This window comes from Cavia porcellus, unplaced genomic scaffold (genome assembly GCF_034190915.1).
Source record: "Cavia porcellus strain 051 isolate PalLab524CR breed Dunkin Hartley unplaced genomic scaffold, mCavPor4.1 scaffold_3, whole genome shotgun sequence".
NCBI classification, from domain to species: domain Eukaryota; kingdom Metazoa; phylum Chordata; class Mammalia; order Rodentia; family Caviidae; genus Cavia; species Cavia porcellus.
The window spans coordinates 45,689,937-45,717,547 of NW_026947486.1; the positions used below are offsets into that span (position 1 = coordinate 45,689,937).

Sequence of the window (27,611 nt, forward strand, 5' to 3'; positions counted from 1 at the left end):
ATGTTATCTCTCTGTTGTTGCATCTTTATCTTTCTGTTCTGTTTAATTATTTGCTTTGCTTAGTGGTTTTTTCCTTTGTGTATCTAAACTGTCTTTCAATATTTTTTGCAGGGTTGGTTTGGTGTTCATGAAGTTGTTCAGCTGTTCTTTGTCATGGAAGTATCGTATTTCACCACCTACTTTGAATGATAGTTTTGCAGGATATATCAGTCTTGGTTGGAAATCATTTTGCTTTAGGATCTGGAGTACTTCACTCCATGCTCTTCTTGACTTTATCATTTGTGCTGAGAAGTCTGCTGTGACTCTGATAGGTTTTCCTTTATAAGTGATCTGTCTTTTCTCTCTGACAGCTTTTACTAATCTATTCTTGTGTTGGATTTCTGGGATGGTGATTATTATATGTCTGGGTGTAGTTTTATTTTGGTTATGACTATTTGGAGTTCTATATGCTTCACTGATCCTGATGTCAGTTTCTGATCTCATGCTTGGGAAATTTTCAGCTATTACTTCTCTAAATATCCTCCTGACATCCTTCATGTTGTCTCCCTCTCTTTCATTAATTCCTATCATTCTTATGTTATTCTTCTTTGCATCATCTTGCAGTTGTTGAATTGTTGTTTCCTGATTCCTTGTTATTTTCAAAAGATCTTTCCTTTCCTGTTCACTAGCTGCAATCCTGTCTTCAAGGTCTGAAATTCTATCTTCACTTTCATTAAGGCGGTTTTTACAACTTTCAGTGGAGTTTTTTATTTCCTGTATATCTCTGTGCATCTGCATTATGTATTCTGTTTGTTTCTTATATTGCTCGTCTATCTTTTGGTTTAGTTCCTCCAATTTTTTATCTGTGTTTTCTTTGATATGTTTAGAATCTCTTTCATTTCTTTTATCATTTCTTCTTTTATCTGGGAGATTATTTCGAGTTTGAATTTCTTTAAAGCTTCCTGGAATTGCTTGTCAATTTCAGTAGCTATTGTGTCCGATATATGAGGTGGATGGGATATCTTTTCTTCTATATACATCGCTCCTAGGGTTTTTTTGAGATGGGCTGGAGGTTTGAGGTTGTAATTTGGTCTTTCGTTTTGTCATTTTCCTATATTTCTGTGTTTCAAGTGTTATTTGAAAGCTTCCTCAGGGTCTGTTGAAAATCCCCTTCTATGTTTGCAGCTACTGAGACTCTGGCACCATGCTACCCCAAGCCATTGGGCCTACAGAACCAGTGGCCCTCCTCTGCCTGCTCAGAACTCTGCAGTTCCAGACAAGGTGGGCCTCAGGGACACTGTGCGCCCACCTGCCCCTTGGAAGCTCCACAGTTCTTCAATCGCAGCCAGGTTAGGGTACTCACCACAGGCCGTGGTGCCTCAGGAACCTGTGAGCCCTCCCTGCTTGCAGAGATATCCACAGTCCTCCAGACACACGGAGAGGCCGATGCAGGCACCCCAGATCCGCCCAGCTCCTCCTCTGTACACTGATGGCTAGGCCTGGCCGCAAAATAGGCTGGGCTCCGGTGATAGTGTGGACCACCCACCCGTCGGGAGCTCAGCAGTTCTCCAAGTGCAACCGGGATGGGGAGGCTGATGTAGAAGCCTCAAGCCCACCTCTCCCCTTCACTGCACCTGGAAGCCTGGGGGGACTCCAACAGTCTGGGCGGAGATGTCCATAGTCCTCCAGACACACAGAGAGGCCGATGAGGGCACCCCAGATCTGCCCAGCTCCTCCTCTGCACACTGATGGCCAGGCGCGGCAGCAAAACAGCCTCGCATGGTGTTATGTTTAAAAGAGTTAATTAAATTACAAGATATAGACATGCAAAAAATTTTTTTCTTTCTTTGTTTCTTTTTTTTTTTTTTTTTTTTTTTTTGTATTTTTACTGGTACCAGGGATGGAACTCACGACCACAGGCTTGCAAGGCAGGCGCTTATCCTGCTGAGCTAAATCCCCAGCCCCAGACATGCAAAATTGACCTAATCATATGAGAATATTCTTTTTCAAGAACTAATAGTATTAGTAATATAGTGCTCTGAGCTATCTCACTCACTCACTCACACACACACACACACACACACACACACACACACACACACACATATCTTTTACCTTTTCTTTTTCTTCTTCCCAGGTTTTCCCTATTGCAGCTACTTTCTCCATTTGAAGTTTCTTACCCTTATACAATATTTATTGTAGATTTTGTGTCTTACTTGTTCTTTCAGTTTCTTACATTAGGGAGGCAATGTGGTATTTACACATATGAGTTTGATTTATTTCACTTATCAGTATGGTCTCAAGTCACATCCATTTACGTATAAAAGTCTTGAATCAATCCTTCTTTATATCTGAGTAGTATTCCATTGTATAAAAATATCACATCTTTTTATTCATTCCTCAGTTGATGAGCATTTGAGTTGTTTCCAAGATTTAGCTATTACAAATTGTGCTGCTATATACATGGGTGCTCATATATCACTGTGGTGTGATGTTCTTAATTCTTCTGAGAAGAGACCAAAAGGGGGAATAACTGGATGGAATGGAACCTCTAATCCCAGTTTTTTTTATGAATCTCCACACTGATTTCCATAGTAATTATACCAGTCTATGCTGCCACCAACAGTGGAGAGGTGTTCCTTTTTTCGCACAGCCCCTCCAACATTTATTATTGATTGATTTCTTGGTGACAGCCTTTCTTTTTGAGGTGAGATAGAGTTTCAGTGTTTATTTTTAAAAAAATTTGCATCTCGAGTGACAAATTATTTTGAACATTTTTCATATATTTATTTGTATTTTTTTTATCTGAGTACATATTCATCTCAGATGCCTATTTTTACACTGTGGCTTTGAATTTATGGGGTCTGATTTTTTTCATTTCTTTGTATGTTTTAGATAGAAGTCCTTTGTGTGAGAAATCACATGCAATCGAACCTCTGATTTTCGTTTTTTGAGGACTCTCCACACTGGTTTCTAGAATGGTTGCACTAGTATATACTCTCACCAAAAGTGGAAAAATGTTCCTTTTCCACCAGCATTTGTTACTGGTTGATTTTCTGATAATAGCTATTCTTTCTGGAGTGAGATTAAATTTTAGGGTTGCTTTTTCATTTTTTGAAGTACCAGTGATATTAAACATTTTAAAATACATTTATTTGCTGTTGATATTCTTCATCTGAGAAATATCTGTCATTTAAAATGCTCATTTTTGGATTTGGTCTTTACATTTGAGGGATTTTTTTAGTTCTTTATATATTCTAGATAATAATTCTTTATATGAGAAAGAGCTGGCATAAATTTTTTCCCTATCTATAAGTAATCTCTTTATTCTGCTGATGATTTCTTTTGCTGTGCAAAAATATTTTACATGATGAGCTCCTCATTGTTGATTCTTTGTAATATTTCCTGTGAGAACATCTATTCCAATCTATTCAATATTTTTATCCTGATTGGATGTTGGACTTTGTCAAGTGCTTTTTCTGCATCAATTGAGATGATCATGGGGTTTTTGTACTTAATTTTGTTACAATGATGTATCATGTTTATTACTATGATGTATCATGTTTATTGATTTGTTTAGATTTCATCATCCCTACATCCCTGGGAAGAATCCTACTTGGTTATGTCATATACTCTTCTTGATGATTTTCTGCATTATGTTTGCAAATAATTCACTAAGGATTTTTGAATATGTGTCCATTGGGGATATTTTTCATTTTTATCTTTTTCATTGGATTCTCCTTTGGCTTTGGTATCAGGGTAATGGTTGATTCCAGGGATGACTTTGGGAGTATTACTTCCTTTTATGGTTTATGTCTGGATGTCCCCCCAAAATCTCATGTTGTCATGGGAGGGGTGCTTTTCAGGGATAGCTGAATCTAGAGTTTGTGACTGATTCATTGTCTAGTGCTGGGATTGTGAGTGTGAGTGCTACACTCACCCTAGGGTGGGTAGCCCACATCCAGTATAAGGGACAAGAGGTGACTTCTATTTTGTTCTTCCCCTTTTGGTTCTTGTTGCTTTTTCTGTCTTCCACTGTCACGAATTTTTGCCCCTCTTCCACAGCACCTTGCCTTGGAGTTAGCTGATTATGAACTGAAACCTCCACAAACAGTGAGCTAAATAAACCTTTCCCATTTTAATTTGGACATTGGGTATTTTGTCTTAGCATTGAAGTGAAAGTAACAAAGACACTTCCCCCTACTTATTTTTTGGTACTGGGGACTGAACTCACTACCTTGCACCTGACAGGCAGGCACTGTGATGCTGAGCTATATCTCTAGTCTTACACTTCCCTTTTAATTTCATTAAAGAGTTTGAGGACTAGTGGCATTAAATCTTCTCTAAATTTCTTGTAGAATTCTGACCTGGACTTTCCTTTGTTAGTAGTCTTTAAATATATCAATTTCACTGCCTGATATTGGGTTATTTAGAACTTTTATATCTTATTGGTTCAGCTTTGGTAGTTCTCATGTATCTAGGAATCTATATATTTCTTCTCCATTTTCCATCATACTGGGAGAGAAGTTCTTGAAGTAAATATTGATGATGATCTGAATTTATGCAGGATATGTTGTTATGTCATCTATTTGAAATCTAACTGCATGGACTTGAGTCAGTGTTTTTACTTTCTTTTTTAATAAGGTTGACTAAGAGTTTATTTATTTTATTCAGTCTTTGAAAGAACCAACTACTCAATTCATTGATTCTCTGTATTTTTTTATAGTGCTAATTGCATTCATTTCTGTTCTGATCTCTATAATATCCTCCCATGTATGAGATTTGGGCTTGACTTGCTCTTCTTTTCCTAGAAACTTGAAGTTTAACATTAGATTATTTATTGGATTTCACTTTATTTTTCTGATATGTAAAGTATATCATACTATAGTATTTCATACTATAAATTTTCCTCATAGAGCTGCTTTAATTATGTCCCATAAATTTTGGTACATTCTCATAATTTTTTAGCTGTAGAAACTAATTTCTTTGTTAGCTTTATATGTGACTCATTGGTTGTAACAGATGTTATTCAATTTCCATATATTTATGCACTTTTCATAGCAAATTTTGTAATTGATTTACAATTTCATTAACATTATGTTATGATAATATTCATGGGGTATTTTCAATTTATTTTGATATACTGAAGTATGTTCTATGAACTAGTATGCAGTTGGTTTGGATAACCCTTGTGCAGCTGAGAATGTATATTTTGATCTGGGTGGGACACTCTGTAGACATCTACTAAGTCTATTTATTCAAAAAGATTGTTTCAGCTTTGATATTTCTGTATTAACTTTTTTGCCTAGTTGATCTGTCTGCTTATGACAGTGGGGAATTGAGGCCCCCATTACAATGGTATTAATACTTATTTGATTTTTCATGTTCATTAATATTTTTCTTATGTAGCTAGGTGCACTGTTATGTGGTGTATATCTGTTTATGATTGTTATCTCTTCCTTGGATTGCTTGTTGTAAAGTATGTAGTGAACTTCTTTGTCTCTTTTGAAAAATCTTGGCTTGAAATCCACTTTGCCTACAAATAGAATAGCTACCCTTGCTCTTTTCTAGGTTCCTGTTACACACAGTATAGTATTACATCTTTCACCTTTCAGTTTGTAAATTTCTTTTTGAATTAAATGTGTTTCTTATATATAATGTATTGTTGGAATTTTTTCTTGTTGCATTCTGCCAATCTGTTTTTGTTTGGATTGGTGAATGTTATTTTTCTTTTGTTGGTTCCCTCTTTTTTTCCTGCCCTATTTGTTTGCCTTGCCTGGTGAATTCCTTCTATTGGGTTCATGGGGTTGTATCCCTTGTTAGCTCTTTCTGGAATGCCTTTCAGAACATTTTGGAATGCTGGTTTGGTTGTCATGAATTTTCTCAGGTGTACTTTATCATAGAAGTATCTTATTTTTCCATCAATTTTAAAAGATAGTTTTGCAGAGTACTTCAATCTTCATTGGGTTGTTTCCTTTAGAGCCTGAATTACTTCACTCCGAAGTTCTCCTTGATTTGAGTGTTTGTGTTGAGAAGTCCTCTGTGATTCTGATGGTTTTTCCTTTATAGGTATTTTTTTTTTCTGTAATAGCCTTTAATATTCTGTTTTTGTGATGAATTTATGTAATCTTAACTTGTATACACTTAAAATTTTTGATCATGGTTAACTGGAGTTGTATATACCTCACTTATCTGTCTGACAAATTTCTTTTCCGTGCTTGGGAAATTTTCTGTCATTACTTCTGTGAACAATTTTTTATTATATTTCTTCTACGTCTTGCTTTGTCATTGATTCCAATCAATTTGTCATTATTTTTCTTTGCATCATCTAGCAGTGTTGTATTGATTTTTTGTGTTCGTTGCTATTTTTAAGAAATAATTCTTTTCATGGTCACTAACTGTGAACTTATCTTCTCAGTCTGATATTATGTCCTCACATTTGTCCATTCTGCTACATATCCTTTCATACAAATTTTTTTTGGCATTGGCAATTGAACTCACATCCTTGCACTTGCCAGGTGGCACTTACACCTCTGAGCTAAATCCTCAGGCCTTCAATAGAATTTTTAATCTTCTGTTTACCTGATTGAATCAGTTTTATGGATTCCCTTTCCTATGTTGGGCATTCATAGTTTCCATAATTTTCCTAAGCTCCTCTTTCATTTTTATTTAAAGAAAGACAAAACAAAATAGAAAATGGGCAGAAATAGTACATACTTTCAAAGAAAAGAAATAAACAGTAATAAATCACTATCTGATGTATACATATTGTCCCCCTATGAACAGTTGTTCAAGGTACACAAGCGGAACATATAAATGGGAACTCAACCAGGGAGACTGCAAACAGTTCTGTTCAACTGTCCAACAAAAACTAAGTATTATGGCTATCAATCCTATACACTTAGACATGTACACATTTCTCCATATCTTCATTTATGTTGAGACCTAACACAGCATATTAGATTAAAATCCTTCTGAACAAAGATTAATAATATTGCTGGATTTCACATCATAACACTCTGGAATCAAGATTGGGTACTGCAGTGCCCCTTTCTTTCCTTTAAATTTTTTGTTCATTTCATCATGTGTCATCAGATCAGTTCTCATAAACTGTTTACAGGTTTTATGTAAGCATGAGTCTTAACATGTATTTCTATCTTTTCTATATTAGAGGGAGAAACATAACAAAGCAGGACAGAACTAAACTGCTTCCTATAGATATATAAAACTAAAAAGACATATAAACCTGCTATATAAGGAGTTCTACCATGGTCACTGTGCTGTTTCTTGTTATCATCAACAGAATTGGCTATATCATCAGATAAAGTATAATTGAACATATCAGTACATAACAGGATTAACAGAAATACAACTTTGTAGATAGTGTAGAGCTACAAAAACAGGTAGTAATCAAATCAGAATAGATATCATAGTGAATCATTGTCATTTTCAGTATAGTTGTCTGTACTCCTCAACTTGTTGCCATCAACCTTACAGGTTTTGAATAAAATCTGTCAGGAATAAGCAGCAATCAAATAAGTCAGATTTAACTAAGATCAGTCATGATATAACAGTATAAGTCATACATGGATCCTGATTGAGTTAATAGGGAATTTAATATGTCTAATGTGCTACATCCTGATATCTTTGGGACAGCTGTCTGTGCCCCTCAGATCCAGTGCTTGTATACAAACTAGGACAGAAAATGTTCCAACCAAGGAGAGTGGTGTGAGTAATGGGGTTTTAATTCCTGATACACTATTAGCTATATCTTCTGCTGTTTTTTGGAAGACTATTCCTCTCCTTTATTTCCCCCAGAATGATCTGTATTTTTGGGTTTCCCCAACACTCACGGTTTTGTATTGTGGGGGCAACCTGCTATTTACCTAAGTGTTTCTGTACTTTCTTACTCCTGGCCTGGATTTCTAGTTATATTTCTTCATTTATTAAAACCTGTCTTTCAACCTATCCACAAATACTGGCCTAGTTACCCATATTACTCTTGGGTTCCATATCACATCAAGTTCTGTTTTCTCATGTTTGATTTTGGTCCATATAACCTTCTTCAGGCTAATTATATTTCCTATAAAGAGCCCCTCAGTGGACCCTATCTCTTGATGCACTCTGCCTGAAATTCTCTCTTTTTTCCCTAAAGTTAGTGTATCTTAGCCATCTATATTAGAAATTATATCCAACCATCTCTGCCTTATTTCTGTTGAGCTCTTTTTCTGTCATTAGTTGTCAGTTTGTCTTCTTCATTTAACTTTCTACTCTATTTATTGTGGCCTCTCTGCCACTGTTTCTGGAATCCTGGTACTTTTCTCTTTTAGAATGTCCTGCAGTATTTTCTGTAGAGTTGAATTGGTGGTTGCAAATTCCCCCAGGTCCTCTTTATCCTGGAAGCACCTTGTTTCTCCATTAATTTCTGGGGACAGTTGTGCAGAATATAACAATGTTGGCTGGAGGTTATTGTCTTTCAAAGCTTGGATTATTTTGCCCCACGTTCTTTGTGATTTGATGGTTTATGCCAAGAAGTCTGTTGTAATGATGGGTGTTCCCTTGTAAGTGATCTGTTTCTTTTCTCTGACAGCTTTTAATATTCTGGTCTTATATTGGATTTGTGGAATTTTGATTATTATATGCCTGGGTGTAGTTCTGTTTAAACTGTAGGTGGCTGTGGGCCTGGATGCCTCATACATCTGAGCATCTTTACCTTTTCCTATGCTTGGGAAGTTCTCCTTGATTATTTCTGTACAGTTCATTTGTTTGTATCCCTGCTTCTTCCTTTTCATTCTTAATTCTTAAGTTATAGATCCTCTTATCATCTTCTAGCCTTTGTGTTGTTGCTGCTTGTTTCCTTGTTATTGTTAAGAAGTTTTTCCTTTCATGGTCCCACATTACAAATCTGTCCTCTAGTTCAGATAATCTATTCTTAGTTTCTTTAAGCTGTTATGCCAGCTTTCAATAGAGTTTTTAGTTTCCTGGTAATCTCTTTAAATCTGCTTCATGTATTCTACTTTTTTCTATTTTCTCCATCAAACAATTCTCCCCTTTTTTTCTGTTCTTCCATTCCACCATCTGTTTTTTCTTGAGAGGTGCTTAGCATTTCTTTAACTGTTCTACTTATATCATGCTTTACTTGGTTAAATACTTCACTTTTGAACTCGTCTATGAGGTCCCAGAGATATTGCTTTATGTCTATTGGTGCCATGCCTGATATTGCATGTTTTCTGTCCTCATTCTCCTTTGCATTTACCTTTCCTGGGTCAGTGTTCTCAGGATTGGGGAATGAGGACCCTTTCTTGTTGCCTCTTCTCATATTTGTTTTGTTCCTTCCATACAGGTGTATATTGGAAGCCCAGTTTCTTTCTTTGTCAGTTTTAGTTTGTCTGAAGCATGCTGACTAGGTGATCCTGCCCACTGCATTGTACTAGGAAGTATAGACCTGGGCAGCCTATATTGGGTCCGCCCCTCCATGTCCAGCTATTGAAGGCTTCACTGCATTAGGTTGCACTGCCAGGCACAGGACCTTGGTTTGGGCTAGAATATTGGGCCTCTGTCCGTGGCATCACCCAGGTCAAGCACTCCCCTCCAATCCTGCTTGAGAGGGGAATATGTGACTGAAGTCACTGCAGTGCCCTATTCTGGGCTGTCTGCCTGGTCTCAGAATGTCCTCTGTTGGAGCCTCTTTGACTATGGGAAGGTCCCCGTCCCTCTCACCCACTGCAGGTCAATGCAGGTTCCTCTCACCCACCGCAGGTCGATATACAGCTCCTGCCAGTTCCACTCCCAATTCAGTTCTCTGATTCATGCTCCCAGAGTGTTCACATCTCTGGTGATTTGCAACTATTAGGCTATCCCAGGTGTGCCAATTCAGGTGCGGCAGCCACAGGGTATTCAACCTGTGAGTGTTTTAGTGTCCCAGTTGTAGCACCGGGATTGTATTTCCAATTGGTTTCTCTTAGCTTAGTTTGTTCCTGTGTCAGCGGGGTATATCTTCCTGTGCTTAGGACTCTCCCCACTGAACCATTCCTGGAATCTTAGCTGGCTATCTCAGAGATCCACTGTAGCTGCTGTTATCTATCTGCCATCTTTTCTTGGTCCAGCTCCTCTTTCTTTTAAACATGTATCTACTGTAAATTCACTACCTATGTCCTTCATTATAATCATCATTTCCTTATAGGAGAAATTAATTCTAATTTAATTTTTTGAATCTCATTCATCTGCTTTGTTACTTCCATTGTTATCATTTCATAGAGTTCAGGTGAGTGGCCTTCAAGTTATTTTGCCTCACTGCCCTGTGGTTTTGTCATGGGCTAGCTGGAAGTCTGAAGTTTCATTTTGCATCCCTGTCTTCTCATTTTCTACTTTAAAAAAACTATCTTATATGTTGATGTTTGCATATTATGGTAGGTAGCTTTTATTGCTAATATTGAGAGTTCCTTAGGAAATAACTACTTTGTGAGATGCCTTCTGGCTTTTGATTCTGTTGATATAACCTACCTCTTCAATTTATTAGAGCTGAGACATTTGCTATGTATTTGGCCTGGCCCCTGGTTCTTTGGTACTAGCCTATTGTGTTGTTTATAATCATCAAGCAATCTTTGTCTTGGCATACAAGGAAGAACAACTCTTTAGAACAACTATGTCACCTTGGCTAAAGTAGTACAATCTGTAATTGACTACCAGACTTTATAGTGACAAAGTATTTTAACTATTAACTTGCCATCTATAACTGTATGAACAAGATTTGCAGTTATATAAAAAAACTAAAACAAACTAGAAAGTTGTATACAGTAAATATGCCTTCAATAGAGCAAATTTACCCTCAGGGGATAACATTTAAATGGGATAAAGAGGAAAAATAAAGAAATAGAAGATCAAAATATTAGAAGCAAGGCTGAAAGGCAAAGGAATATTATTCATGCTTTGGGAAACTAGTGGAAAAAAACAGGAGGAAAAGAAAAGAAAGAAGAGAAAAACAAAAACAAGAACAGAACAAAACTATAACAAAAACTGCAACACTGTTCACACTCAAAAATAGGAATAAACAATCAAGAAAAAGCAATAAATGAAGAAAAATAATGTTCACTTCTGAGAATGTCTTTACTGGCACTGGTAGACAAAGACAGCAGTGCCCAGTTCCATGTTGGTTTATCTCAGGAAGCCTGAAGTACAATTTTGGCTAAGTGGTACATGATCTCTGCAGGGCTGCACTTTCAGTTTCACTGAATTTCAGGCTGATTTCGGTTTCTGTCTTTGATACTGAGACCCAAGTTGTTCTCCCACAACACTCTGGGTGCCTCTTGCTGGCTTAAACTTGGCCCCCTAACTCTGTTTTTTCCCCCACAACTGTGCCTCACCCTGACACTAGTTGGAACTAACTTAAGGATTCTCTGACTCACGTGTTCAGCTGGCCCATTTCTAAAATGGCAGTGAGCAAATCACTGTATCCTAGGGATGTTTGAATTGGATTGGAATCATTCATCAACCACTGCAGCCTGCAGCATCCACTGCTCATCTCTGCTGGTGCATTTTTTCATGAAGGCCTGTCGGGCCACTCATAGTCACCATACTTTTTGTAGGTTTGAGCTGCTTCTCCCACACTGCAACCTGGGATTCAAGGAGAAAACACCATTTGCTCTCCTGTGTTGAGGTCTCTCTCTTTGCTTTTTCCAGGGGTCTAGTTCTCACTACAAATCCTTGCTGGGTCCTCGGAATCTACTTCCATCTTTCTCCTCTTCCCTACATTGCTATAGTCCAGTATCAGAACTCCAAATCTCAGAGAGGTTGATTTGCTGCTGCACACCACTTCACTATCTTCCCATCAAAGTTAATTTTGGAAGATTCAGTCCATGGTTGATAGATAAAATGCAGAAACAGCATAATGAAAGACCTGGGTGGAGGACAACTGTTTACATCGACAGCCAGGAAGCAGCTAATTCTCTTAAATCAAGAATTATATGTTTCTTCTAGTGATCTGACAATTTTATAACATCAATTTACTCTTACAAAATAGAGGAATAAGAAGGTAATTCAAGATACCAATTATGCTAAATGCTAGTTGTGGCATAAAGTGTGTGTGTGTGTGTGTGTGTGTGTGTGTGTGTAAGACTCAGAGTCAGAAATGAAGTTATAAGACTATGGGATCTACTTTTCAGTGCTCTTATAATTAGATTTAAATACATTAGATTTAATATATTCAGGTAAAAAATTGAGATACATAAAGAATTGCTGTGGTACTACTTTAGCAATAAAAATTCCCTCTGTGGATGGAAAGAGCCAAATCTTATTCTGAGCTATGACTTTTATCTAGTAATAATAAAAACCATATGGAAGAGTAAAGAGAATAAACTTCATTGGTTTTGTTAGTTGTTTTCAAAAAAGGGAAAGCAGAATTAGTTACTAAATTGAATTACTCTTTGCCAAGAGTGATCATGGAAAAAAAGAAGTCCATTTATTCCATTTTTACTTCATATGTACAACTCAGATTAGATTTTCTTTATCTGACAGAAAAGGAAGAAAATATTTTTAAGAAAGTAAGTCCAAAATATTTTCTGTGAAGAGCTTTGCATCCCAGAGCTTTGTTACTCTGGATGAATCAAAAGACAGTCTTTAAATTCTCATTCCTTTTTGCTCACTACTTCACTATATATAACATATACAATTTTCACTATATATAATATATACATCACATATAATCCCTTGTATGATGACTGTACTAAATCGCAACAATATATTTCTGTTTGTACTTCTATTCATAGTGCAAATTCACTATGTAAATTTTGTCAAACAGATTTACCAGGAATACTTGCTCAAGTGACATTCAAATTTGTATCCCCAAGGACTTGGCCTTTACAGTTTCTATTCATAGTTTGTCACTTTAGGAAATATTTTTAATGTCATTAGTGCTATCTTAGAAATTGAGCACAACTAAATTATCTTGATGGAAAACAACTATTTTTGATATTTTAATGAATATCTAAAATAATAGTTTGATATTACCCAAGTATCATGTTTGTTCCTGAATATTCAAAATTACTTCTTTTGATTTTCATATTCTTAGCATGAAAGATTAATGGCTTCCTGAGGGTATAGACAAACAAATTAAAGATTGAAAGATAATGTCTACTCCTTTTTCTACTTCCAGTGTTATAGTCCTTACTGAAAAAGCCCCATTATATATTTATAATGGCTCTGAGATCTAATCTAACCTTTTCAAAGTTCAGAATTTTTTACCTTTGTATCAATAACAGGTTAGTAAGAGGTAGCTATTGAGAGATATATTTAATTTTCTTAAAAGGTCACAAAATATTCTGTTTGATGAACTAAGAGATTAATAGTAATCATTGGTTTATTGTATGATCATTTTTTCATGCATAAATCTTATAATCTGAACAACTACTTTGAAGATAACAATATGTAAAATATTAACTTGTGCTAATTTCCTATTATTTTGTTTTGAAATTCTATTGTTTTTGTTCTTTTTTTGCTTTAAAATTCAATTAAAATTAATATGCAAAATCAGGTTAGTAGCATGAAAATCTGGAGATTTTATAACAACAAAACAAAAGTTTACAGTATGAGATAAATAACAAGACCATTTATATTTATTCTGCTGACTCAAATAGAGATTACTTTTTCAGAAATTATGTATTTAAGATACAGAAACCATATTTGCTGATCATAATAAACAGTTAAGTGTATAATGAAAGAAAGTTTGGATAGGTGTTGAGATTTGAAAGGACTGTTGGTGACTAAAGACATGTCAGAAGACTAGCATATTAATGCTACCAGATGTTATATTGCCACTGAGATTTACAAACATGAAAGTGTTTCTAATATCAACATTCTAAGGTACTATAAAATGTTTTAAGGTGTTCTTCCTGGAGTCATAGGCTTTATGGTGTGGTTTACATGTTCATATAGTTAAAAGATGTGAGTATGCAGTTTGTCTGTTTTTTAAAAAGAATAAAAACATCAAGAATAAACACTTTCTTCTTTTCATTCTTGTTATATGTGTTTAAGGTCATTTAACATGAATTCTCTGCTATTAACACATTTTTAAAATGCGCAAAACAGTATTGTTAACTATGGTCACAAAGATATATAGCAGATCTCTATAAACTATCTTACATAACTGAAACTTTGTAGAAAAAATTATTAGGCAGAACAGTATAGTAAATTAAGTACGTGAGTTTTGGTAGTAGAGTGCCTGTTTGAGACTTTGTTCTTAAACTTGCTAGCTGTCTAACATTGGGAAAGTCAGTAACCTTTCTTTGCCTAAGTTTTCACTAAAACACTGGACAAGTCACTAACCTCTTTGCACCTCACTAAAATAGAGATAATAATGATACATACTTTAGAGGACAGTTGTAAGCATCAAATGCATTGGTACAGGTAAAGTATTTAAAACAGTATAGTGCATTGTGTCATTTAACGATATAATTTCCAATGACAAGGAATTGTTAATTCACAAAGATCATTCCATTTTGGGAGTAAATACTAAAACATATGGAGAAATTTGGAAAATAAGTATTAAGCAGTATGGTATGGAGTATAAATACACAAGGCATGAAAGAATTGCAATTATGCAGCTCCTGTTTATCTCCAGATCTCATCTGAAAGCATCCATGCAAAAGGATATGTGAAGATGACTGAGAATTACTTACTAATTGTATCCTTTGTAAAATTTATTTGAGCAGGAAAAACTTGATCTTAGATCCATGTTTTATAGTAAAAAAGCATAAATATTCTTCACCTTTTGGTGAATGGTCAAACAGCTTTATAATCTAGCTCATATTTGTGGATTGAGCTTTTAACTCTTAATATATCTAATAATAGAATGCATAAAGAAGATAGATTCATAGCCATACATAGTCAATTAAATATTTGTAAATTATTAAAGGAAAATTTCATTTTATTACAATGATTTGAAAAAATACTTGGGGAACTATTTGCATTGGTTTGCATAGGAGATTGGCTTAAACTATTCTTTACATATATCTTTTCCCTTTTGTGGTAAGGAAGTCTTTTTCTTGGGTATGTAAGTCATGCTGGACAAAGAATACTTTCTAATTGTAGACAGTCTTCTCCTAAAGTTCCCTCCTGAAAAGAAATATAGGAGAGGGTCAAAGCAACAATTTGATGCAGCCAGAGACAAAGTTATGACCACTGACTTCTGCATTCTCAAGATGGAATCACAGGGTTTAGTTTTGTTGTGTAAAAAATGAAGGTGGATGGTGCGTTGAATATGATATGGCATGAAACTGACTAAAAATGCAGCTGTCACAACTATGATCATTCCTATAGCCCTTTTACGACTTGACAGATTTTTCTTCATTGAACTTTTTAGTAAAGTAAAAATGATCATTGTATAACAAACAATTATAGTGATGAAAGGGATGATGAAGCCAATGAATAATGACACATAATGTAAAATCAAAACATAATTTTTAGCTTGATTGTCCTGTGGAGGCTCAAAGCACTTTGTATTATTTTTCTCATCCTTGTAAGTATTGGCCATCAAAAATGGAGAGCTGGTCAAAATTACAAACATCCAAATGGCAATACAAACCAACCTGGCTTTTTTCTGTGTAACTAAACTAATGTTTTGAACTGGGAAAACAATTGCAACACATCGGAAAAAGCTCATGGCTGTCATGAAGAAGATGCTACAATAGAGATTAACATACAAGGCATAGGTGCTGAGACGGCACAGGAAGTCACCAAAGAGCCAAATGCCTTTGTGAACATAATAGGCCACACGGAGAGGCAGTGTGCACACACACAATAGATCAGCCACAGCTAAATTAATCATATATACTTGGAAGGCTGATTTCTCATGGTATGTTTTTACAAGAACATAGAGCACAAAGCCATTGCCAAAGAAACCCACAACAGAGATCATAGAATACAAGGTAGAATAAACTTGATTGCGGAAGTCATCAATACTGTCATAGCACGTGTTATTACTGGCAGGAGGTATTGTCGGATTTCCAGTTTCATCCATATTTCTCTAGGAATGTCTGCGTGGTACCTAAAATATATAAAACATCTTGTAAATTTTTAGTACATCTTAAATTATGAAGTAGTGTTTGTTTACAATAGGTAATAGTTACATTTGCATTGGTAATTGATACATGTGTGTAACATATCTTGATCATTTTTTATCTTTTTACCCCTTCTCCTTATTTTCCTCTCCCCTTTGTTTCCTCCTCCATCTCTAAAGTCTGCTATTTTATTTTATTTATTTATTTATATTTTAGGTTTTCCATGTAAGAGAAATTATGTGACAATTAATTTTCTGTGTCTAGCTTAATCTACTTAACATTATGGTCTCAAGTTTCATCCATTTTCTTGCAAATAGTGTGATTCTATTCTTCTTTATGGCTGAATAATATTTCGTTCAGTACATTTACAACTTTTCTTTATACATTCATCTGCTGACGGGCATTCAGGCTATGTTTAGAAGTTAACTGTTGTGGATTGTGCCTGGATAAGTACGTGTATGCATGTATCACTAACTGTATAGTATGATGTTTTAAACTCTTCTGGGAATATACCCAGGAGAGGTATAGTTGGGTCAAATGGAATTTCTATGTTTAGTTTTATTGAGGAATCTCCATACTGATTTCCATAGTGGTTGTACTAGTTTACATTCCTATCAGCAATGTAGAAGGGTTATTTTCTCACTGCAACCTTGTTATTATTATTGTTCTTGACAGCAGTCTTTCTTAGTGGGATTAGATGGAAAGTTAGAATTGTTTAGATTTACATTTTTGTAATGGCTAAAATGATGAAAATTATTTAATTCACTTACTTGCCATTTGTAGTCTTTTGAGAAATAACTATTCAGTTCATTTGCCCATTTTTGACTGGGTTATATGTTTTGGTACAGTTAATTTTTTTTTGAATTTTTAGTATATTCTAGAGATTAGTTGCCTATCAGAAGACTAACTGGCAACACTTTCCCATCCTGCAGGTTGTCTCTTCATTCTGCTAATTGTTTCTTTTGATCTGCAGAAGCTTTTTAATTTGATGTAATCTCATTTGTTGATTGTTTGTATTATTTTCTGTTGTATGGGAGTTGCTTGAAGAAGCCTTTGTCTGTGCCTATGATTTTAAGTGCTTTCCTTGTCTTATCTTCCAGCAATTTCAAAGTGTCAATTTTCATATCTATGTCTTATGTATACCTTTTTGATGAATAATCAGGACTTATAAGGTGAAGAGAGATTCAGAAGTATTTTGCTGCCAGGGAAGGATTTGAATCCTACAGGCATCTTGAAACACTTCCATATGTGTCTGATGGGCTTCCTCCTAAACACTAAGACCTGGGTAAACTACATTTCCATATTTTAATTCATAATACTTTTATAGTATTCCATATATTTTTGTTTTAAATAGATTTATGATTGTTTTCAATTAGAGAAAATTTTAAAGATAGTTTTACATACTTCTGTCTATCCATTTCTATTGCAAGAGCTTTGAATTCTGTTATAGGATGAAATATAAAGGAAAATACTTTATTTCTTCATGAAGAGTGCTTCCTAGGTTACATAGACAGTACTAGGTAAAAATAATCTAATTTATAATTAGTGAAATTCACTTCTTTTTTTTTTAAATTTTATTTAAGAGGAAAAAGAGAAAAACACAAAACAAAGCAGTGTAAGTGTACACGTAATACAGAACTACAAAAAAAAAAAAAACCCATAATAGTAAGAAATCACCTGCTAATAGATTACATATTATCATCTTGGAAATAGTTGCTCAAATCACAGTATCAAAGAATACAAAGTGGACATTCAAACAGAGAGACTGCAAACAGCTGTGTTCAATGATACAAAAACATTAATATAGTCAGCCATTTAACACCCCTAAACACACTTGCTGTTATATCCGTTAGAGCTCTTTTTTTTTCCCCTCTCTTTTTCACAACAAAAGTGAAATTCACTTCTGTGGTAGAAAGATTCTTAGACCAGGTCGGTTAGCTCTATTGAGAGCCACAGAACATCACATCTGGAGAAACATTATAGGTCATTTAGTTATTTTAGGGGTGACATACATTTAAATAATTTGTATCATAACTTAAGACTCTGAGGAAAGATGTGGTATAACTAGTGCAAATATGCTTGTTGGGTAAGAAAATTTTTGTAGCTGTTCATCTTTGTTCTCTTCCTAGGTGTATTCTAAAACTCTTAATATTTTGCCATATACAATAATTTCACTTATAGCAAGAAGTTGTAACTTGGTCTACCTAAATTCATTAGGGCAGTTAATAAAGATCTAGAATGAGATAGCATAGAATTAGTAATTTCTTCAGTGTTTTCTAGACTGTTCTTTTATTTTTTATGAAAGTGGAAGCAAGTCATCAGTGTATAATATAGTAAATAATCTTTGATTGGGGGCTTATTTGTTGTTATTTTACACAATTCTTATTCTGTGGTCCAAAATTATTGTGGACTCCCAATCCCGGCTGCGCTTGGAGAACTGTGGAGCTTTCAACAAGTAGGCGGGCACATGCTATCCCGGGAGCCCAGCCTATTTGGGACTTCTGCACTTCACCATCAGTGTGCAGAGGAGGGGCTGGGCGAATCAGGGGTGCCTGCAGCCGCCTCCCCGTGTGTCTGGAGGACTGTGGATATCTCAGCAACCAGGGGAGCATCGCAGGTTCCAGAGGCCCCGCAGCCTGTGGTAAGTGCTCAGTGTACTCTGCCCAAAGCCCAGACTGTTCAGGGCCCTCCAGGCTTCCGGGTGAAGTGAAGTGGATAAGTGGGTTTGAGGCATCTACATCCACCTCCACATCCCGGCTGCACTTGGAGAACTGTGGAGCTTCCAACAAGCAGGTGGGCGCACAGTGTCCCTGAAGCCCAGCTTATCTGGAACTACGGAGTTCTAAACAGGCAGAAGAGGGCCATTGGTTCTACAGTCCCAGTGGCTTTGGGGTAACGGGCTTCCAGAGTCTCAGGAGCTGCGAACATAGAAGGGGATTTCCAACAGACCCTGAGGAAGCTTTCAAATAACACTTGAAACACAGAAATATAGGAAAATGACAAAACAAAAGACCAAATTACAACCTCAAACCTCCAGCCCATCTCAAGAAACCCTAGGAGCAATGTATATAGAAGAAAATATATGCCATTCACCTCAAATATCAGACACAACAGCTACTGCAATTAACAAGCAACTCCAGGAAGCTTTAAAGGAATTCAAACTCGAAATAATCTCCCAGGTAAAAGAAGAAATGATAAAAGAAATGAAAGAGATTCTGAATATATCTAAAGAAAACACAGTTAAAAAATTGGAGGAACTAAACAAAAAGATAGAATCCCTAGATGAGCAATATAAGAAACAAACAGAATACATAATGCAGATGCACAGAGATATACAGGAAATAAAAAACTCCACTGAAAGTTGTAAAAGCCACCTCAATGAAAATGAAGATAGAATTTCAAACCTTGAAGACAGGATTGCAGCTAGTGAACAGGAAAGGAAAGATCTTTTAAAAATAACAAGGAATCAGGAAATAACAATTCAACAACTGCAAGACGATGCAAAGAAAAATAACATCAGAATGATAGGGATTAACAAAAAAGGAAGAGACAACATAAAGTATGTCAAGAGGATATTTAGAGAAGTAATAGCTGAAAATTTCCCAAGCATGAGATCAGAAACTGACATCAGGATCAGTGAAGCATATAGAACTTCAAATAGTCATAACCAAAATAAAACTAACCCAGACATATAATAATCACCATCCCAGAAATCAAACACAAGAATAGATTAGTAAAAGCTGTCAGAGAGAAAAGACAGATCACTTATAAAGGAAAACCTATCAGAATCACAGCAGACTTCTCAGCACAAACAATAAAGTCAAGAAGAGCATGGAATGAAGTATTCCAGATCCTAAAGCAAAATGATTTCCCACCTAGACTGATGTATCCTGAAAAACTATCATTCAAAATTGATGGTGAGAGGTCTGCAGAGGAGGAGCTGGGCAGATCTGGGGTGCCCTCACTGGCCTCTCTGCGTGTCTGGAGGACTCTGGATTTCTGCGCCCAGACTGCTGGAGTTCCCTCAGGCTTCCAGGTGCAGTGAAGGAGAGAGGTGGGTTTGAGGCTTCCACATCAGCCTCCCCATTCCCGGCTTCATTTGGAGACCTGCTGAGCTCCCGATAGGTGGGCTGGCCCACACTACCAGCCTAGCCCAGCCTGTTTAGCTGCGGCGCCTGGCAATAGGTCTGCAGAGGAGGAGCTGGGCAGATCTGGGGTGCCCTCACTGGCCTCTCTGCGTGTCTGGAGGACTCTGGATATCTGCGCCCAGTCTGCTGGAGTTCCCTCAGGCTTCCAGGTGCAGTGAAGGGGAGAGGTGGGTTTGAGGCTTCCACATCAGCCTCCCCATTCCCGGCTTCATTTGGAGACCTGCTGAGCTCCCGATAGGTGGGCTGGCCCACACTACCAGCCTAGCCCAGCCTGTTTAGCTGCTGCACCTGGCCATAGGTCTGCAGAGGAGGAGCTGGGCAGATCTGGGGTGCCCTCACCGGCCTCTCTGCGTGTCTGGAGGACTGTGGATATCTCTGCAACCAGGGAGGGTCCACAGGTTCCTGAAGCACTGCGGCCTGTGGTGAGTACCCTAACCCGGCTGCGATTGAAGAACTGTGGAGCTTCCAAGGGGCAGGTGGGCACACAGTGTCCCTGAGGCCCAGCTTGTCTGGAACTGCGGAGTTCTGAGCAGGCAGAGGAGGGCCACTGGTTCTGTAGGCCTAATGGCTTGGAGTAGCGCGGCACCAGAGTCCCAGTAGCTCCAAACATAGAAGGGGATTTTCAACAGATCCTGAGGAAGCTTTCAAATAACACTTGAAACACAGAAATATAGGAAAATGACAAAACGAAAGACCAAATTACAACCTCAAACCTCCAGCCCATCTCAAGAAACCCTAGGAGCGATGTATATAGAAGAAAATATATCCCATCCACCTCATATATCGGACACAATAGCCACTGAAATTGACAAGCAACTCCAGGAAGCTTTAAAGAAATTCAAACTCGAAATAATCTCCCAGATAAAAGAAGAAATGATAAAAGAAATGAAAGAGATTCTAAATATATCTAAAGAAAACACAGATAAAAAATTGGAGGAACTAAACAAAAAGATAGAATCCCTAGACGAGCAATATAAGAAACAAACAGAATACATAATGCAGATGCACAGAGATATACAGGAAATAAAAAACTCCACTGAAAGTTGTAAAAACCGCCTTAATGAAAGTGAAGATAGAATTTCAGACCTTGAAGACAGGATTGCAGCTAGTGAACAGGAAAGGAAAGATCTTTTGAAAATAACAAGGAACCAGGAAACAACAATTCAACAACTGCAAGACGATGCAAAGAAGAATAACATAAGAATGATAGGGATTAATGAAAGAGAGGGAGACAACATGAAGGATGTCAGGAGGATATTTAGAGAAGTAATAGCTGAAAATTTCCCAAGCATGAGATCAGAAACTGACATCAGGATCAGTGAAGCATATAGAACTCCAAACAGTCATAACCAAAATAAAACTACACCCAGACATATCATAGTCACCATCCCAGAAATCCAACACAAGAATAGATTAGTAAAAGCTGTCAGAGAGAAAAGACAAATCACTTATAAAGGAAAACCTATCAGAATCACAGCAGACTTCTCAGCACAAACGATAAAGTCAAGAAGAGCATGGAGTGAAGTATTCCAGATCCTAAAGCAAAATGATTTCCAACCAAGACTGATATATCCTGCAAAACTATCATTCAAAATAGATGGTGCAATACGATACTTCCATGACAAAGAACAGCTGAACAACTTCATGAACACCAAACCAACCCTGCAAAAAATATTGAAAGACAGTTTAGATACACAAAGGAAAAAACCACTAAGCAAAGCAAATAATTAAACAGAACCGAAAGATAAAGATGCAACAGCAGAGAGATAACATTCCTACAATTAACCAGCATTTAACAGTAATAACCATTAATGTAAATGGTCTCAATGCACCAATCAAAAGAAACAGACTAGCAGAATGGATCAAGAAACAAAATCCAACCATATGCTGTTTACAGGAAACCCATCCAACCCAGAAAGATACTCACAGACTGAAAGTCAAAGGATGGAAAACAATTCTTCATGCAGCAGGAATCCAAAAAAAGGCAGGAGTAGCCATTCTGTTTGCAGACAACGTGAACTTTAAACCAACAATGACCATAAAGGACAAAGGAGGTCACTACATACTCGTAAGGGGAAAACTCCAAGAGGAAGAGATAACTATCTTAAATATATACGCACCAAACTCCAGAGCACCCAGTTATATAAAACAATTATTAACAGAAATGAAAACTCAAATTATCAGTAACACAATTGTAACAGGAGACCTTAATACACCACTGACACCAAGGGACAGATCAACCAGACAGAAAATGAGCAAAGAAATAACAGAACTGAATCACACCTGTGAACAAATGGGTTTGATAGACATATACAGAATGTTCCACCCAACAACATCAGAATACACATTCTTCTCAGCAGTACATGGATCATTTTCTAAAATAGACCATATATTAGCTCACAGAACATATTTAAGCAAATGCAAAAGAGTTGAAATCATCCCTTGCATGTTATCGGATCATAGCGCTCTGAAATTAGAAATTAATGACAAAGGATACTGCAAAAATTCCGCAAACACATGGAAACTAAATAACACACTCTTGAGTAATCAGTGGGTCACAGAAGAAATTAAAGAAGAAATTAAACAATACCTAAAAGAAAATGAAAATGCAGATACAACTTACCGGAATCTGTGGGATGCAATGAAAGCCGTTCTGAGAGGAAAATTTATTGCACTGAGTTCCCACATCAGGAAAACAGAACGAATACAAATAAATAACTTGATGCTACACCTCAAACAGCTAGAAAAAGAAGAGCAAGTCAAGCCCAAAGCCAAAAGAAGAGAGGAAATTATAAAAATCAGAGCTGAAATCAATGCAATAGAGACTAAGAAAACAATCCAAAGAATCAACGAATCAAAGAGTTGGTTCTTTGAAAGAATAAATAAAATCGATAAGCCCCTAGCCAACCTTATTAAAAAAAGGAAAGAAAAAGCTCAAATTCATGCAATAAGAAATGAAAAAGGAGAAATCACTACAGACCCAATAGAAATACAGAGGATCATCAACACCTATTTCGAAAACCTCTACTCTCAAAAGTTTGATAACACAGAAGAAATAGACAGATTCTTAGAAGCATATGAAGTACCAAAGCTAGATCAAGAGGATATAAAACTGTTGAATAACCCAATCTCTGCTAATGAAATTGAGAATGTAATTGGGTCCTTGCCCACCAAGAAGAGCCCAGGCCCAGATGGATTCACTGCAGAATTCTACAAGAAATATAAAGAAGACCTAATGCCGACACTCCTCAAACTATTCAATGAAATTGAAAGGGAAGCAATCCTTCCTAAGTCATTCCTGGAAGCAAATATTACTCTAGTACCAAAACCTGAGAAAGACCCAACTATAAAAGAGAACTATAGACCGATCTCCCTAATGAACACAGATGCAAAAATCCTCAATAAAATATTGGCAAATAGGATCCAGCAAATCATCAAGAAGATTATACACCATGACCAGGTGGGATTCATCCCAGGAATGCAAGGATGGTTCAACATACGCAAATCAATAAATGTAATCCACCATATCAATAAAGCCAAAAATAAGAATCACATGATCCTCTCTATAGATGCAGAAAAAGCCTTCGATAAGGTCCAACACTTATTCATGATAAGAACTTTACTGAAAATTGGAATAAATGGTCTTTACCTCAATATAATAAAGGCCATTTATGACAAACCAACAGCCAGCATCATACTAAATGGCCAAAAATTGAAAGCCTTTACTTTAAAATCGGGTACAAGACAAGGATGTCCTTTATCACCACTCCTATTTAATATAGTACTGGAAGTACTAGCCAGAGCAATTAGGCAAGAAAGAGAAATAAAAGGGGTAAAGATAGGAAAAGAAGAAGTTAAATTATCATTGTTTGCAGATGACATGATACTCTACATAGAAGACCCCCTAAACTCCATTGAAATACTCTTAGATACAATAAATAAACTCAGTAATGTGGCTGGATACAAAATCAATACTCAGAAATCAATAGCATTCCTATACACAAACAACAAAATCACAGAGAGGGAAATACAAGAAACTAGACTATTCACATTAGCAACCAAAAAAATAAAATATTTAGGAATTACTCTTACGAAAGAAGTGAAAGACTTATACAATGAAAATTATAATACACTGAAAAAGGAAATTGAAGATGATCTCAGAAAATGGAAAGACATCCCTTGCTCATGGATAGGAAGAACAAACATTGTGAAAATGGCCATTCTCCCAATACTGTTATACAGATTCAATGCAATCCCAATAGAAATACCATCAACATACCTTATAGATCTAGAGAAATCACTCCTAAATTTCATCTGGAACCAGAAGAGACCTAGAATCGCAAAGGCAATTCTAAGCAGCAAAGACAAAGCAGGAGGCATCACAATCCCTGACTTGAAGTTATACTACAAAGCAACAGTAGTAAAATCAACATGGTATTGGAATCAAAACAGAGCTGAAGATCAGTGGAATAGATTAGAAGATACAACCACAACTACGAACACACTCAACCACCTTATTTTTGATAAAGGAGCCAAGCAGGTTCACTGGAAGAACGACAGTCTCTTTAATAAATGGTGCTGGAAAAACTGGCTCTCCATTTGCTGAAAACTAAAGCTAGACCCATGTCTATCACCATGTACTAAATTAAAATCTAAATGGGTCAAAGATCTGAATATTAAAACAGAAACACTAAATCTATTGGAAGACAAAATAGGTAGAAACCTTGGAGACATAGGAGTAGGTAAAGAATTCATGAACAGGACTCAAACCGCACGGGAAATACTTCCCAGAATCAATAACTGGGACCACTTCTTATTAAAAAGTTTCTGCATGTCAAAAGAAATCTCCAGCATAGTGAAAAGAAAACCCACAAACTGGGAAAAGATTTTAGTGAACTCTCTCTCAGACAAGGGCCTCTTGTCTAAAACATACAAAGAATTAAAGAAACTCAGAACTCCGAAATTCAAAGATCCAATCCAAAAATGGGCATCTGAGATGAATATGCAATTCTCAGATGAAGAAATGCAAATGGCAAATAAATACATAAAAAAATGCTCATCATCATTGGTCATTAGAGAAATGCAAATTAAAACCACACTGAGATACCATCTCACTCCTGAAAGAATGGCCAGGATCAAGAAAACTGACAACAAATGCTGGAGAGGCTGTGGGGAAAAAGGAACTCTCCTGCACTGCTGGTGGGAGTGTAGACTAGTACAGCCTTTGTGGAGATCTGTCTGGAGATTTCTCAAAAAGTTGGGACTGGAAATCCCATTTATTCCAGCTATTCCACTTCTAGGCATATTCCCAGAAGAACTGAAAGCATCATACCACAGTGATATATGTGCACCTATGTTTATAGCAGCACAATTTGTAATCGCCAGATCTTGGAAACAACCCAAGTGCCCATCAACTGAGGAATGGATAAAAAAGTGTGGTATTTCTATACAATGGAGTATTATTCAGCTATAAAGAAGGATCACATTGAGATATTTATCAATAAATGGGCGCAGCTTGAGACCATACTCATAAGTGAAATAAATCAATCTCGCATGTGTGAATACCGAATAGTTTCCCTAATGTAAGTAATGATTCAAATATATAAAAATATGTGGTAATCATGATTCCCCATTAGGTGGCCTTGAAGCCTTATAAAGTTTTCACTCATGAATTAGAAAAGCTTTATTCTGGGCTTCTTGATATGAAAATATTTGAAGCTAGAGTATATGAAGTTTTACCCAAATATTTGAAGGAAAAAGACACTATGGTAACTTCTATTAAGTCAGGTTATAGGGTGGTGAAGTACTAGGTTATTGAAACAGTCATGCTGTGACCTCTATTGTTATATTGTTATGTCCTGTTTTATCTCAATCTCCCCCTTATTGTTTCAAAAAAAATTATTAAGTCATTTCTTATGTTTGTCTTAATTAAAGAAAAAATTAAAAAAAATTAGGATATATAAATAGTAACTCTTTTCGATTTCCTATTAACTTGTTTTGAAGTCCTGTAGTACTCCCATGATCTTGTTTTGACTGATTAGACTCTGTTCCATTCTATATGATAGTATCAAGTTTGAAGACATAGGCAACTACTTTGAAGACAATAAGATTCACTAAGATACCCATTCTGGTTTGACTATTGTCTTCTTTGGAAGTCCTGTAATGTTTACAATGCCTAAGTTTTATTGGTCTTGTTCTCTACTGTTTTGTCCAACTTTATAATACCTAATAAGATAGACAATTCTTTTTAAGGAAACAAGGGACAACGTTGATAACCATTGTTGATAAACTTGTACTCTGTTCTACACCATGTGCTATGTCTATCCTTGGTATTGACTGACAGCTTTGTTTTGCCATATTTGACTGTATTCTTCCCCCCCCCAAAGAAAGTAATAAGCACTAAGGAGTAATAAAATCCAAGATGTGTAAATTTTGTTGTAAAAAAGAGAGGGAAAAAAAAAGAAAAAGAGCTCTAACGGATATAACAGCAAGTGTGTTTGGGGGTGTTAAATAGCTGACTTTATCAATGTTTTTGGAACATTGAACACAGCTGTTTGCAGTCTCCCTGTTTGAATGTCCACCTTGTGTTCTTTGATACTGTGATTTGAGGAACTATTTTCAAGAAAATAGTGTGTAATCTACTAGCAGGTAATTTCTTACTGTTATGGTTTTTTGTTTTGTTTTGTTTTGTAGTTCTGTATTGCGTGTACCCTTACGCCGCTTTGGTTTGTTTTGTGTTTTTCTCTTTTTCCTCTTAAATAAAAAAAAAAATTGATGGTGAAATACGATACTTCCATGACAAAGAACAGCTGAACAACTTCATGAACACCAAACCAACCCTGCAAAAAATATTGAAAGACAGTTTAGATACACAAAGGAAAAAACCACTAAGCAAAGCAGATAATTAAAAAGAACAGAAAGATAAAGATGCAACAGCAGAGAGATAACATGTCAACAATAAACCAGCATTTAACAGTAATAACCATTAATGTAAATGGTCTCAACGCACCAATCAAAAGAAACAGACTAGCAGAATGGATCAAGAAACAAAATCCAACCATATGCTGTTTACAGGAAACCCATCTAACACAGAAGGATACTCATAGACTGAAAGTCAAAGGATGGAAAACAATACTTCATGCAGCAGGAATCCAAAAAAAGCAGGAGTATCCATTCTGTTTGCTGACAACGTGAACTTTAAATCAACAATGACCATAAAGGACAAACAAGGTCACTACATACTCATTAGGGGAAAACTCTAAGAGGAGGAAAAAGACAGACACTATGGTAACTACTATTAAGTCGGGTTATTTGGTGGTGAAGCACTAGGTTGCTTAAATAAGTCATGCTTTGACCGGTATTGTTATATTGTTTATCCTCTTTTATCTCAATCTCTCCCTTATTCATTAAGAAATTATTTAGTTATTTTTTA

The 27,611-nt window shown here is 36.2% G+C and overlaps 1 protein-coding gene across 1 annotated transcript in view; it reads right to left on the bottom strand.

Annotated features, from left to right (window-relative positions):
- Window positions 1-14,925: 14,925 nt before the first annotated feature.
- The window catches only part of Cysltr1 (cysteinyl leukotriene receptor 1), a gene marked incomplete at its 5' end in the record, with an annotated part of 43,645 nt that continues 30,959 nt past the window's right edge, over window positions 14,926-27,611 (bottom strand). The window contains 1 exon segment of the mRNA NM_001172941.2: window positions 14,926-16,018. Within this exon segment, the coding sequence (NP_001166412.1) occupies window positions 14,969-15,991 (1,023 nt within the window). The 3' untranslated portion in view covers window positions 14,926-14,968.